At 44.7% G+C, this 15,948-nt stretch overlaps 1 protein-coding gene across 2 annotated transcripts in view; it reads right to left on the bottom strand.

Moving 5' to 3' along the window:
• Positions 1-9,664: 9,664 nt before the first annotated feature.
• The window catches only part of ABCB10 (ATP binding cassette subfamily B member 10), a 945,933-nt gene continuing 939,649 nt past the window's right edge, over positions 9,665-15,948 (bottom strand). For both annotated transcript variants that reach the window (XM_085611934.1, XM_085611935.1), the window contains exon 13: positions 9,665-10,204. In XM_085611934.1, the coding sequence (XP_085468060.1) occupies positions 9,958-10,204 (247 nt within the window). In that variant the 3' untranslated portion in view covers positions 9,665-9,957. The remainder of the gene's footprint in view (positions 10,205-15,948) is intronic.

Here is a 15,948-nt window from a genome sequence, read left to right as displayed (position 1 = left end):
GTGAAGCAAAGTTGGGACCGCGCCCTGATGGATTGGCGCTTGGAATGGAGCTAGTCATTGCCCCTGACCTAACAGGAACTGTGTGGCAAGGTTAATATGTGCCTTGTGTGCTATGAGTAGGGTCGGGCAGTGTTGGTATAAAGCATTGTTATCCCTGATTTGAGGGGGACTTACAGATGATGTCTGATTCTTACCCAACTGATCCAATCGAGAAAGGATATTCCTCTCGATCCCTTTAAATTGCTCCTTAAGTGAGCTAGATGCAACCCTAACTGAATCAGAGAAGGAATGCACCAAGACGGACAGGGATGCATAATCTGTGAGCAGATGGTCAGTCACTATCTTATTAGACCTTTTGGTCAAAGATTGCTTTTGAGATGAAGTTTTCTTAGAATGTTTGCCTCCCCAACCTGCTCCACCAGACACAGACACAGAAGGGGCTTAGGACGCAGCAGCAGATTGAGTTTTAAAGCGTTTACTTGGGGATTGGATGGCAGATTGGGTGTCAGGAGGGGCTATAATAGGGGATTTTGAGATACGCTTCTGTAGTTCCTTATCTTCCCGCTGCCCATTTACCAATAGGATATCAGAAGTAAGAGTAGTGGTAGGAGTAGCAGTTGCACCTGTTTCAGTTGGAATCGAACCAGAGATGTTATTAGTACAATTTGTTAGAGACTCCTCCACACTCATGATCTGTTTTTCTAACACCCCCATTGCACCTGTAATATAGTTCAATATAGAAGAGGAGGGGTGGGCATTACTCTGCGATTTGGTAACCCCCCTGGATGTTTCCTTTTTCCCATATCCAGAAATTGTAAAAAGACCAAAAAGGTATACTATCACCTATAAGTGGATCGCAACAATAAAATAATACAATAAATGTATAAAACCAAAAGTTGACCACAACAGGTCCACTGCAAGTCCCCAGGAGTCAAAGTCAGCGATCAGTTGCAACAGGGACTAGGTCAAACTGGACAAAGCAAGTCACTTCAGCTCCCTGAGGAGAAGAGCAAAGGATTCTGGGGCTTAGAGTCCCCCAACTAGCAGCAACAATCAGTAACAGCACAAGCAGTGTCCCGTGCTGCGGTGGTCGTAAGTGCCTTTCAACCGCAAAGATGAGGGCTCCGCCCTCCTGGGAGAGCAAAGGATTCTGGGGCTTAGAGTCCCCCAACTAGCAGCAACAATCAGTAACAGCGCAAGATGGATTTACATTTTTTTTATTTTCTCTCCCGAAAGGTTGCTCAAATTACATCATACACATAGAGGGATGAAGGTTCCATTTATATCTGATTTAATATTTATATCCCCGGTCCTACTTTGGCACTCAATTTGGACTAGGGATACAGTGGAACTTTCCCAAAATATTTTAAGAGACTATTTATCCCTTGAGCAGACGCATCAGATTCCATAGCTGCAATATGGAAAGGTTACACTGAAAAAATTAGGATTTGAATCCCTATTTTCTGATCCTCTTACTTGTATGAATACACCTAAAGCGGAAATCAAATCTTGCTCGAAAGAGTATAGGTGTTAGAACTGGTGGTCTCTAGTTGGCAGAGGTAGGTACCGTTGACCAAATAGGGACCCTTGCTTCTAAGTCAGGGAAAGGGTATTACACTACTGGATAACACCTGCTCACTCCCTCAGCACCTTTTGGTAGTCATCCTTTTTAGAAATGCCTGGTGTAGCAACTTTCAATTTCTTTCAGAGATGCTTGAGCTGTTTCAAAGTGTGGGTTTCCAATCTATCTTCCTCTAAATCTAGATCCATAGATGCAACAGATGCTGGTCTACTCATGGCAGTAACAATTGGCAGTTCTTAGGAAACAATAACAGTCCAAGGAAAAAATTCTTCCAAAAAAGTATGTGGTCGCGTTTGGCCTGCACTCACTAGTAGTGTACACCAATCACTATTTACGAGTCACAAATGCAGGTTCAAATGCTCACCGCTGACCACCATTGTTAGACCTGAGGGTGTCTAGTTGGCAGAGGTAGGTACCTTTGATCAAATAGGGACCCTTGTTTCTAAGTCAGGGAAAGGGGATTACACTACTGGATAACCCCTGCTCACCCCCTTGGTAGCTTGGCACGAGTAGACAGGCTTATCTCAGAGGCAGTGTGTTAAGCATTTGTGAACACATACTGTAATACAGTGAAAACACTACAGATGGACACCACACAGGTTTTATAAAAATAAGTATTCTTTATATAGACTTAACAGAAGACCACAAACGACAAAAATCCACAATACTGTACACAAAATTGACTTAAAGATGGTAGAATTAGCTTAGTTCAAGTTGATGGAAAATGCGACAGTTCTCACAAAAGTACCTGGATGTGTAACGCAAAATAAACAACAGTCTCGCAGCATTGGAGATGTGTCGGTTCCTTGCTTGGGGGAGACGATGCGTCGCGCCTCAATGCTTGCGCAGAGTGGGGGATGCATCTTGATTCTTACCAGAGAGGAGGTGATGTGGAGATTCTCGTGCTGCAGCCCGGTTGCGATGCGGCAAGGTGGCGCCGCGATGCGACAATCCGGTGCGATGCGATGAGATGGCGGCCTTGATGCAACGACGTTGTGACGATGCGACACGCCCTGGCAGCCTTGAGGCAACTGTACTTTGGAGCCGCGACAGGCCCTGCGACATGCTTCTCCGATGATGCGACCCTCGCGGTTGCAACGCACTTCTCCGGTGATGCGACAGCAGACAGCTGCGACGAAGGCACACTTCTGGGAGATGCGGCGGCGGCACGCTTCTCCGGCGATGCGATGACTACAGCTGCGGCGGCAACACGCTTCTCGTTGCGTCGCGCTTCCAGCTCCCAGCGACACGCAGGCTTCTGCAGATAGAATTCCCAGCAAGGAAATTCAGAGGGGAGCTGGTGGTGAAGTCTGTTGTCCCTGAGACTTCATCAGGAGGCAAGCACAAGTTCAAGCCCTTGGAGAAATAGTTTGCAAGATGATGAAAGTTCTGTAAAAGTTCCTTCTCCTCTCCTTGGCAATGAAGGCACCACTTCAGGCCAACCCAACACCACAGCACACTGGCAGGAGGGCAGTCCAACTCCTACAGCTTCCTTTGGTTATTCTCCTTGGCAGAGGTTTCTTTTTGTTGTTCCAGAAGTGATCTAAAGACTTGGCGATTGGGTCCCCATATTTATACTACTTTTCTCTTTGTTCTCTAAAGGCAGAGAGGCCTTTGCCTAGCCCACACCAGTTCTGGTCAGTCCTGGAGCACTTTGTTTACCTGACTCCTCCTTTCCTTTCAGAGGGCAGGGCAGAGACATCAGACACACCACAGGAGGTGGAGTCAGCATTGTGGAGGGAAGGCACAGCCCTATTCAGGTCCCAGGTGCAACTCCTCCCACCCATCTACATGCATATCTTCCTATTCAGCCCTGTGCGGACTCACCCGGAATCCCCAGCCCCTGTTACTCACAGAACCAGACAATACACAACGTAGCAGAGGCAGGTTTGGACAGTTAAGGAAGAAAATACATACTGTCTAAAAGTGGTATTTTCAAACACAGAAGGTTAAAAACAACTTCACTAAAAGATGTATTTTATCATTTTGAGTTCAGGCATACTAAATTCAAACTTCTACCATATTCCCTGAGTCAGTTAGGATTATAAGATGTAATAATCAAACTGCCCATTCTGGCCTATGGGGACAAGGTAGCCCTGCAATAGTGAAAAACGAAAATGGCTGTAATTCACTACTAGGACATGCCACACACACACCAGGGCATGTCCTACCTTATACTTACAATGCACCCTGCCCTTGGGCCTACCATAGGGGTGTCTGATATGAAGATAAGGGAAGGTTTAGGCACTGGCAAGTGGGTGCACTTGGCCAGTCAGCATGGCAGTACCAGACTGCATATAGGCTCTGCAATGGCAGACCTGAGACACACTTTACAAGCTGCTTCTGTGGGTGGCACAACCAGTGCTGCAAGCCTACCAGCAGCATTTGATTTACAAGCCCTGGGCACACATGGTGCACTGTTCTAGGATCTGACAAGCAAATCAAATAACCCAATCATGGAGTCACTAATCAATACATCAATTTAACATAGGAGCACTTGCACTGTGGCACTGAATGGCAGTGGCACAGTGCCCAAAGCATCTAAACCAGCAAAACATATAAAAAACGGAGGAGGCACTCGGGAAAAAATGGAAGGGAGACTCACGCCAATGGTACCAGGTCTAACAATAGGATAATGAAAGATAAGTACTAAATTGCAATAAAACCATGGTGGCATTATAGTTGGGCCTTCCACCTACTATTGGGGAAGCAAACTCATTTCTTGTGTCTGTTATAAATGCCCAACACCGATATGTACTCTTGAGATTTAGAACAAATCTTATCCCTTGCATGCTGGGCTTTCTATCACGGACATACTATCAATGGACTCCCAATTTGCCACTGTGATGGCATTTCCACCCAATCTAACCTTCATTTTATATTTTTCAGCACATTTTATTCATGTGCACTGAAAAAGTTTTTACAATGTTGCCCAGCTCACTGACCCTTATTTAATTTCATTGTTGCGCCCTATCTACGTCTGGTTTTATCAAAAAGGAGATGTTCTGCACCTTATATTATTTATAATATGAATTGAGGTTGTGTTTAAGGGGCTCTCCCTTTTTTATCTGATATTATTTGCTTTTAGTCAAAGTCAGTAGATAGTAGATAAATTGGCCCGCTGTCTGCAACCCAACTCATTTCTGTACCACACTAAGCAATTTATGATATATTGAATTAACTCACCATGTTTTAATTGGTGTTTTTTTTTTTAAGTTTTCACATGGTTCCTATCTGTGTTTTACTCTGTGTTTTACCTTGTGTCTTATCTAAATGTGACGGGAATGTACCACTACTTTAAATGTGTATTTTATGAATTTCTGTACTTTTATGATTTTAATGTTTGAGATCGAATAACGTTATTTTGATAGATAGATTGATTGACTATGTATTGCTTGAGTCTTTCTGTCATTTCAGTGACACAAATTCTGCGGAGGTCTCCGACTATTAGAGCTATAAATCCGGGTACACATTCCCAGATTCAACATTTCATTCAGACTTCAATCATACAACCATCTATGCTTCAACTAACCCAATAATTATCCATGTATTCAGTCAAGTATACATTCATCCATGCACTCAGTCATCAATCTAAGCATTTACGCACTCACATAAAGAAACAACCACACAAAATTGTTAATGAGTAAAGAAACACTTTTACTTAGAAAAAGGCTCTAACTATTTGTGTTGCCAATGTTTCTTTATATAAGAATTCGTTTGATTGTTTGTGTTTGAGATTGGTGAAATTAATTTTTGCACCGAGTCACTTAATTCCTTGCAAATATATATAATCCACCCATATATGGCAGCAGTTTACTTTTTATTTATTTTACATTTTTAAGGGTATTGTGAATGTTTGTAACATAAAAAGAGGTCTTATAAGGCCAGACCTTTTGGGTTTACCAATACTTGTTGCAAGGACAAGTCAGTGACCAAAGGAGGCACAGGTAAATAGTGGAGATTTATAGTATCAACAGGGCACTCTGTGACACACCGGCGGCGTATCCATGATGGCGATCGAGTAAGCTGCACAACTTGGAGCTCCGCCGGATTTACAGGCCCGCGCTGCATATCCACGGACGAGGAACCCGGCAGCTGCACCCATCTCCTTCAGACTGCGGGACACACATGCAGTCTCGCCAGGAGTGTTGTGGGGACTGGTGGGAGGTGGCTTGCTGCTGTGCATGGCGAACGGATGTCCCGAAGCATCAAGGGAGCTGGACCTGGAGGGGGGCGGCGGCAAGGCACTGGTGGTTGTGGTGCTCTTTACGGGTGAGTGCTCGGGGCTGTGTGCCCGGTGGGCGGTGGAAGGCGTAGCAGTGCAGTGTTGTGGCTTGGGCCACAGGATCGCGGTTGCTGACCGCATTAGATTTTACAGCCTCCTGGACTTTTGTGCTGCCCCGCTGTACACCCGAGGCTGGGCTGCAATCGCAGTGTGGTTTACCCTGAGGACCATTGCGACTCACAGCTGCGGCCCGGCCCTGTCATGGCGCGCCCAGACTGGTCTGTGCTGCCCCCACTGTGACTTGAGCCAAAGCTGTGGACGGAGCGACCTGCTCTCCACTCCCCTCCATTACCAGCAACCATCGTGTGGAGCATTTGGCAGCCCTCAGCTACAATACAGGGGCCTACTTCAAGGGTGCTGCGACTTAGTGGAGCTGGTGTCCTGCAGGGGGTGGTGAGCTATGCACGAAGACAGCCCTGACTGTGTGACTGCCCGCCATCCAAGGGTTGACTACTGTGGCCTTTTGCGGCCCACTGGTGGTGGTCCAGCCCATCTCTGAGATGCTCTATCCGCCCCTCCTTCTTGCTGTGGAACTCAGTTGACAGCGACATTGATGTAGAAGCACCGGGTGACTTGTACCTTCTGTGTTACCCTGGGCCCTGGTGCTGGTGGTGGTGCTCCTTGGTACGACCGCCCCCCAGGTGCCTGTTGAAAGCTCTGCAGGGCTGCGGGAGATCCTGCAGCCTGGGATGTGACCTGGGGGCCAGTTCATCTTTGCCTGGTACAGGAGGGTGCGTGAGCTACTCCCCTTGGGGCTGTGGGACACTCCTGGGGCTGTGCAGGGGTGGTCCCTGCGACGCTGCATGACTATGGGTGCTTGGAGTGTCTCTGCTGCGAGGTGCCCAACTGGTGCTCGGGAACTCTGGCATGGTGGCTAGTATGCCGTGTGAGCCCATTGAGGCCCAACCATGTCTTTCCATCACACAGTGAAAAAACACCATTTGGTTAAAGAAATTTTTGCTAAATCTACCGCTAAGAAACTAGAGCGACAGCTTGGTCTATAGCGTTGGAGCTCTCTGCAGATGACGCCCAATAGGTGTAGTAGCTTGAGATGATTCTCCCATCACCAACGCGTTCCTGGAGCACCTGTTTAGGACCCTGCGGGATGACTTTGCAGGGCTCAAGCGGGATATTGTGACCAAGATTAAGGAGCTCCGTCAAGATGTGGAAGCGGTGGGCTTGAGAGTGGCGTCATTGGAAGAGGGGGCAAGGATAAATGGGAGGAGGAGTTGGAGGGCCATCGCCAGGAGCTGCTGGAACTACGTGACCAAGACTAAGACCTCCGGTATAAACTTGGAGATCTTGAGAATAGGTCCCGTCGCTCTAAAATACTAATTAAAGACATCCTGTTGCAGGCAATACCAAGCAGTCTCGAGGACTTTGTCACTCGCCTCTTTAAACATGTGGTCCCTTCCCTGCGGGACCAGGAGTTCATCCTGGATTGCATGCACCATGCTGGGTGACCACCCGCTACGCCGGGCCATCCACAGGATATGCTTACCTGCCTCCATTACTACTGGCAGAAGTAAGTTATTATGGCGACCACCCAAGAACTGAAAATCGACTGAGGCTCCACCAAGACCTTTCTCCGATGACACTTCAGCACCGGAGAGCCCTCAAGCACCTCACAGATCTCCTAAAGGCTCAGGCATTAGCTATAAATGGGGACATCCTTTTCGTCTTCAATTTGTGTGGCAAGATGATGTTCGAGTGGTACGCACTCTTAAAGATGCCCGAGCACTCCCTGATATGCCGGTCCAGCAATCTGCTGCACGCATGACAACCCTAACAGCGAGACTCATCATCCAGGAGCAGACTTGCAGCGCTCCACAAGCAGAAGTTAAATAGGTCCGAGGCTGACATCTGGGAGGCTGGCACCAGACTGCTTCAGCAACTTCAGCACGAAGGCAACCATAGGGGTGCAGATTGTGAACACTGATTGGCACCGGGTGTCTCTTCCTTTTAACTGAGCCTGCAAATCTTACCCGGCCTTGCTGGTAGCCGCGCCCACATACATGTGGATTTTGCACCTCCTCTGTCACAAGTCTGTTACTTCTCCAGCGAAGTACCTTGGTGCTAATACCACATCCAAGTCGGTCCTGCTTACGACATGGACCCTACCTATTGCTCTCTGGTTGTCCCCAGGAGGGGAAATTATCCGTTCTATTATTCCACTTCTTTCCCTCATGTGTTTCCATGTTTTTCTGTTCCTCTCTTCCGACCCATAGTTCCTTTACACTGGAGGTGTAACGACATTCCCCACCACATGTATCTGCATGGTATTGACTTTACTTAGCCTCAGCTTCGAGGCCGTTATGCACCTGCTAAACACATAGCACTCCTCTCCTTCCTTAGACACTAAATGAGACATCTGTATGTTACAGAAAACACATCTGCTCCAGAGTGACTGACTTCTCAAAACCTCTGGCCAAGAGGGCTGGGGTGGCTATCCTGCTCGCTACCCACTTTCCAGGGGGGTTGGAGCAGGTTTTTATGGAGATCCGGGCAGACTTTAAGCGTTGCATGTCTTAATCCAGGGCACTAGTTACACCATAGCCATGGGCTACGCACCTAACAAACATCAGGAAGCTATATTCTTTTGGATCTCCCAAATCCCCTTACTTATCCCTTACGATTCACTATAGGCAGAGCCATTACCCTAGCATTGGGAGCAGCTAAGCATCTCATCCTCGCCAAATGGCATACGGACGCTATACACACACACTGGCTACATAAACTATGGGGCATAATAGGGATGGAAAAACTGATGGCAGTGGCTATCCACCACCTTCCCCTATTCAAAAGGATGTGACAACCCTGCCTCAAATATTTTGCTGATGAATTCCGTGAATTGTCCTGCCCACGATACTTACGAATACTGCGCTTAACTTCAACGACTTGTAGGGGGTCCTACCTATGCAGGGGCACCCCACACTTACAACCCAGCACCCTGCCTTCAGGATTGAAAGGCCTGCCTAAGAGGTGACTTATAGGTTTTAGTATAGTGCCCTCAGATATAAGAAAACGTATATTTGTCGTAAGTGGTGGTAGCACCAACTTACACTAGCTGCAATGGCAGGCCTGTAGTCAGTTTGAGTGGGGTCTCATGGGTGGTACAACACATGTTGCAACCCAAGGGTGAACCCTGGTGTACGTATGCCCTGGGTACCTTAGTACCATATACTAGGGTCTTATAAGGGTACACAAGTAGCCAATTGTAGTGGTACAGAAGTACTTACCATATCAATTTAGGGAGAAAGCACAGCGACTGGGGTCCTGGTTAGCAGTATCCCAGTCAGACTAGTCAAAAAACACATACTGATACCAGCAAAAATGGGGGATAACCATGGAAGCTAATCCTACTTTCCTACACTCATTGAACAATGAGGATAAATATAATTACTGAAGTGGTAACAGGTTGTACTCATGGCTGGCTGTGGCATGTGCAATGCTATGTCGCATTCACAGCCACAAAGCTGATAAATTAGGATTTTTGGAATTTCAAAATCATTAATGTGAGTAGAACTGGAGTCCAATAGCATTTCGAATATTTAGGTGAGACCTGAACTCAAAAAAAGGATGAGGTCTTAAACATCTATTATCATATTGTTTGACTTAAAATCAGTAATAATTATTTACACGTAAAAATCCTTTTAAGTTTCTTTTTGTTATAGGAAGGCTTTGCAACACTAAAGTTTTACTACAAACCGAGAACTACTTTTTTCACTAACATGCTGCAACTGATATGGACATGCAGATCTGTAAATGAGATTTATCATATATTGCAGCTACAAAGGTTTTGCAGTGGAAAAATTAATAAATCCACATTTTATTTTATCGCTTTTGAATGGAATTCACAAACAATGTCAGAGGATAATCAGTTCGTAATAACATAACAAGAGTCAATATTTAAAATTCACAATTATTACAAATTCAGAATAAAAAAAGCACACATTACATTCAAGTCTTTGGAAAATATAATTACATATAAAATATAATTCCTTGTAGCATATATTACATTCTTATACAATTTACTCTCTGTTTAAGTCTTTTCCCTATAGTTTTTTTGTTTAAAATAGGTCTCTGGACTTCAGGCACTGAAAGCAGTATTTCTGAGAAATGCTTGCTTCTCCATTAATTTTCTAAATAGTCCATCTGTATTGGCTAGAAGTTCTTCATGCTTGCCATGTTCGACGACTCTTCCCTGGTCAAGAACAGCAACAGCATCAGCATTTTGGATAGTAGAGAGACGATGGGCAATGATCAAGACTGTCCGTCCTTCCATAAGACGATCAAGCGCCTCTTGGACCAAGTATTCATTTTCAGCATCAAGTGCACTAGGGACAAAAGCAGCACAAATAGGTTTTGTTAAAGGAAGGTTTCAGTATATGATAAAAAAATGCTGGAATGCAAGGTAATGATTAGTTTTCCATGAAATGTTAATGGTATAGTCAATTATGTTGTTCCTGTTGGTCATTATGTGAGATGGGTTACGGCTAAAGTATTCATGACAGAAAGATCTATATGATATAATGTTCATTTCAGTTACTTTTGCCTGGGTGTGAATTGTAGTTTGCATCCTTTTATATAACACAGCTTTTTTAAATACATTTTGACTCTTTGAAGCATACACCCATGCTGAATTTTGTTTCTTACTGAATGTTTTTCAGTTCTGCATTTGATTCATTGTTTGATCAAATAATTCATGTTTGACATTTGTTTGTACTAAGCTACTTATCAGGGCTTATAGATCATTTATTTCATACATCTTTCGAAAAACATTGATATCTAAAAGAATCCCTATCAGGCACTATTTTTTGATTCCTCATAAACACATACAGGACACGTGTAGTACACACAGAGTCATAAACCTGTAGTTTAAATGCCTTCATGTCAGTACATGCTTCAAAGAAAATGTCATGTTGCCTCTGCAGTGTAACAAAAGGGCTACTTGAGCACCATCACCATTGGGAACTCATTCAGCTGCAAAATGTCTTGGCCTTGATGGACAGTCTATCCAAGCAAAGCCAAATCATGAATATGCCATAAAAGTCAAAATTGAGCAGGCCCAAAACCTGCTATCTGTTTACTGCTTCTTAAATGTACTTTTTGAAGTAATGGTAACATTAGCTTACCAAGACAGCTACAGCTCTCTGCAGTGAGATCCTTAAAAGAATTCAAAATAGATGGAGAGGACCTGGAGACTATGCAGTTAGTCCAAGTAAGAAGGAAGATCGGTAGTCCAAATGAGAGCGAATAGAAGTAAAAATTTGAATTTCTATAATGGGAAAAGGAAGATCGAGACACGTGTTGCTAAGATTATAGAGCTGAAAATGACAAGTATGAGCCTTACAAAAATGTGAGTGGTGAAGGAGGAAAAGGAGTAAAAAAACAAAAACACACTACATGGGTAGAGGCAGAGAAAGCCTAAGGAGGGACAGAGGCGGATAGGAGTTGGCTGCGAGGGCTGAGGGTGGGGACATAAATGGACAACAGGCTGGAAAAAGTAATATACCTGTTTGGGTGACATTGAGATGAAGGGAAGGATATATATAAGAATCATAATGATAATAATGAAGTGTGCCATGGTAGCATTTGTTGGCTTTACAAATGTCTTGAATGTATTATGTGCTTATAGGTGTAAAGAAAACTGCAAATAATGGGCCTGTTTCCTTAAGTTGATTTTAAATGGGTGGTGAAAAGAGGGCATTTTACCTTTAAATATGAAACTCTGTACATATGACCCAGTGGAAGGTTTGTTGCCGAAACACATATGTCTTTTTTTTCTCCTCTAACACACATGCACTTTTGTTTGAAGAATATAATGAGATGAAAATATAAAACTGAAAAAATACGTTTGGCTATGAGTGTCTTCAAAGTAGGTTGTGTGTGTCATGGAAAGTTTGGGAGTGATTTGTGTAGTGGCGACCGAGAAATAGGGGTGCGAAATACTGGTGCGTTTTTAGTGTTAATTCCCAAAAGAACGCGTTGTCGAACCTACTGTCGCTGTTATTTTCGCAGTGGCATTGTCGTAAATCGCGAGTGTGCATGCCAAGAGGAATGCTCAGATTGGCTGCCCTCAACCTGAACAGAAAGTTGCGGCCACTAAATTATTGACCGGGAACTGTTCCTGGGGCTGGAAATTTGTGCAAAGCTAACATAAGGGGTCAGGGTGGAGGTACTCTGACCAAATGTTTGAGAAATGGGGGTGTTAGTGACAGACGTTATGTGCCAAAATTGACTTGTTTTAATCATGCGCGATATTTGCGACGACGGCGCGACCCCCAGCGCGCTCCCAGTGTACCATCATGGGGACATCACGACTATTGCAAAGTCATTGTGAATATTCGTGAAAATTTCTTTTTTTAAAAAATATATATTTGTACACGCTCGCTGTTCAAGGTCACAGACACATGTACACACTCACAAACTCATTCAGACACTTATTCACCCATTCACATACCCACTCACAAATCCAGTCACCTACCCACACAGATACTCACGCACCCACTCACATACCCATTCAGGTACTCATACACCTACTTACAGACTCACTCGGAGAGTGACGGACCCATGTACAGACCTACTCAGACTCAAGCACCCACTTAAAGACCCACACTCACACTTATGTACTCACAGACCCACTGAGACACTCACACCCACTGACAGACCCATTGAGACACACATACACACACTCAGTCACAGACCCTCTCAGAGACTAATGCACTCACTCATACATTCAGAGACTCACACACCCACTCACAGACTCTCTCAGATATACAGGCACCCTCTCACTCACCCACCCAAACACTCACGCACCTACTCACTGACCCACCCAGCAACTGAGCATTAGTGCTCACAAATCTGGAAATTGTAACATCTATTTTTAATGTATCCAATTGCGGACTTTGAGTTTTAGATGATTTGACATGGTTAGTGCATAACTTGTGTAATGATTAATGATTCTTGATTATGTTGATGCCTTTTATGTACTTAACATTTTTTCTGTTACTTTTATGGCTGTCAAACCGAATAAAGTTGGTTTACTGACTGACCCACCCACCCAGATACTCGTCCTCCCAGTCACAGACCCACTCAGACACTCCTGCACGCAACCACTTACTCACCCACTCACAGACCCAGACTTATGCGTCCATTCACTGATACCCTCAGACTCGCACACCTACACCTACAGAACCATTCAGACACTCACGCTCCCTTTCATTGACCCACTGAGAGACTCATTTAGTTACTCACAGACCCACTTAGACACTCATGCATCCACTCCAGATCCAGTCAGCTAGTTGTATGCTTACTTACAAATGCACAAAGGCACTCATGCATGATGCACCCACTCATAGATGCACTGAGGCAGTCACGCTGTTCGTTACAGAACCATTGCTAGAATGATGCCCTGTCTCACAGATCCACTCAAATACTTATACAGTGAATGAGAGACTTACCGATACAGTGATGTCTGCAGTCACAGATTCCACTAAAAAAGTTATACACTGTCTTATAGAGATATTAAGAGAGTTATACATGCTATTATGGAGTCATTTAGATAGTAATGGGTTTAGTGTCTTGGTTATAATCGATTTTGCAGTTATAAGTTTTGAATGTGGTGGTGGCTGAAATTCACAGAAAAAACTCAAAGGTTACAGGGACGTTATAGTTAGGAAATTGATTTTTTAAAAACCTTAGATATTTACTGAAAAAAATAAGGTTACAGGTACATTATAGTGAGGCTGACATCACCCTAGTGCAAAACCAGAGAAATTCAGCAGTTATAGTTACCTGAGCCAACTATTACTCCCGCAATGCACTGCTTATTACCTCACATATTACATCACGCATGACATGGTCAGTGACACCACTGATGACATCTCAAATGATATCACTGATGACATCTGAAATTACATCATTGATGACTTCATCCAGTGATTGTGAGTGTTTTCTAAAAGTGTAAAACATACATACTAAGGTAACTTGCTGTGGAAGTGCTTGTATGGGTAAGTGAGTGGATGTGTAAGTGGTGTATAGAAGAGTGACTGGGTATATAAGAGACTGTACACATGAGATAGTGGGTGTGTGAGTTTTTGTATAGGTAAGCAAGTGGGTGTGGCTGTGCATGTATGTGTAATGGAGTGGCTGTGTGAGTATTTGTATAGTTGACTGAATTGGTGTATCAGTGGACCTTATATAATTGTAAAAACCTTAGAAATTCACTGAAAAAAAAAACACTGGTTACTCGGACATAGTTAGCAAATAGAATTTAAAAATTGGGGGATGAAGTCCACTTTAGTCCTGAGGTCCTCAGGACACAAGGGAACCTCATCGCCCCACCAGCAGTGCCCCAAGAGGCGGGTTTGCAGAGTGGTGTAAAAAAGGGGCGTGGCCTCCGACCTCTTCTCAGCAATCCAACTGTTTGGGGCTTAGTGGAGGTAACAGGTAGGCGAGTTAGCCCCATAAGGACCCTCAGCAGCGCAGAGGACTTCAGCTCCCAACCAAGAGAGTGCCAGGAGGCGTGTTTGCAGAGTAGTAGAGAAAGGGGGCTTCAGCCATTTACGGACCACCTCCCATTTGCAAAATAGCCCGGGGGAGGTGGTGGTCCCTGAGGCAGCACAGGAGTCGGCAGCGAAATCAGATTAACTTTTTTTTATTATTATTTTTTTGGGCCTTGGGGGTCAGGGTGTTTCTACCCTGCCCCCTTTTCTTGCTTTTTAAAAGTTTTTTCTTGTGACTCTGTTCAACCAAGTCACAAGATGGCTGTCAACACTTTCAGGTTTGAAGTGTTGGCAGCCAATCAGATTTCAGGCACGAGATTGGGAGGGTTCGCGGACCCACCGGCGGCCACAGTTGTTATCTGAGAAATCTACAAATTTCTCAAGAACTACTGTAAGGATGAACACCATTTAACAAAAAGCGTGCTCTCTGGACCAAGGACTACCTTTCTGCCAAATTTGGTGTAATTCCGTTAAGCAGTTCGGGCTGTAGCTTCATCAACATTTCCTATCAAAATTAACATGGAGAAAAAGCGTTTTGGGACACCCCCCCCCCCCCCCTTTTTCTCTGCCCCCGCTTGACGGATCACTTCAAAATTTTCAAGACATTTTTCGAGCATTACCTCTGCGCACTGGTAGGTGGCGTAGTTCAACTGAGTGTTATCCGTACCAGTGATGCGTGCAATGCCTATGTAGGTGCCACCCTAGGGCACTGACTGTTACTTTTCACCTTTCCACACCAGAAGCGCAGAGTCAAGAAGGTTGCTGATATGATTTTCAGCATTAAAGACCTCATAAGGGTACCATATGTGGAAAAATCCGTTCCAGGTAAGGAATCTGTGGCTAGAGTCTCTACCAGACAAAGTGTTACTGACGGTAAGTAACTTGTTCATCTGATAAATATTTCTAGCTGCAGATTCCTTACCTTTAAATAGATACCCAAGCAATCCCTCCCCCGAGGTGGGTCTGCAAATAGATTTAGAACTGGAAGCCCTGCAGGACCGAACAGGCAAAGTGTCCGTCATAACAGAACTGATCGTCCAGGCAGTAGAGTTTGGTGAACGTGTTCAGATATGCCAACGTTGCCACCTGACAGATGTCCAGGATAGGGACTTCACGAGCTACAGCAGTGTTCGCAGCCTTGGCTCTGGTGGAATGAGCATGCAGATCCCCAAGGGGGTTGCTGCTTGCCCAATGCATAGCAGATTTTAATGCCGAGCACTAACCATCTGATATAATCCTTTTCTGCCCAGTTTTTTTTTATTTCTGCACTCCAAAGTACCCAATGAAAAGTTGATAGTCCATCCGGAACTCTGCTTTGATCAATGTAGAACAATAACACTCCTTTAGGGTCTAGTTCGTTCAGTCTCTCCTTTTCTTTAGAAGGGTAAGATGGGGCAAAGAAGGCAGGCAAGGTGATATGTGGGCTCACATGAAAATGTTTTCAAGTGACCATCAGCTCCAAAAAGTTGATGTGGAGCTGGGACTCTGCCAGAGACCAGTCATCTGATCTCTAACTCTCCCAGATAGCCGCCCTACCTCAGGAGTGACGCATCTGTCACAAGTCACCTCTGGGT

This window comes from Triturus cristatus, chromosome 6 (genome assembly GCF_964204655.1).
Source record: "Triturus cristatus chromosome 6, aTriCri1.1, whole genome shotgun sequence".
Taxonomy (NCBI): domain Eukaryota; kingdom Metazoa; phylum Chordata; class Amphibia; order Caudata; family Salamandridae; genus Triturus; species Triturus cristatus.
The sequence above is the reverse complement of the archived record's forward strand: the minus strand, read 5'-3'. Positions and strand labels throughout refer to the sequence as shown.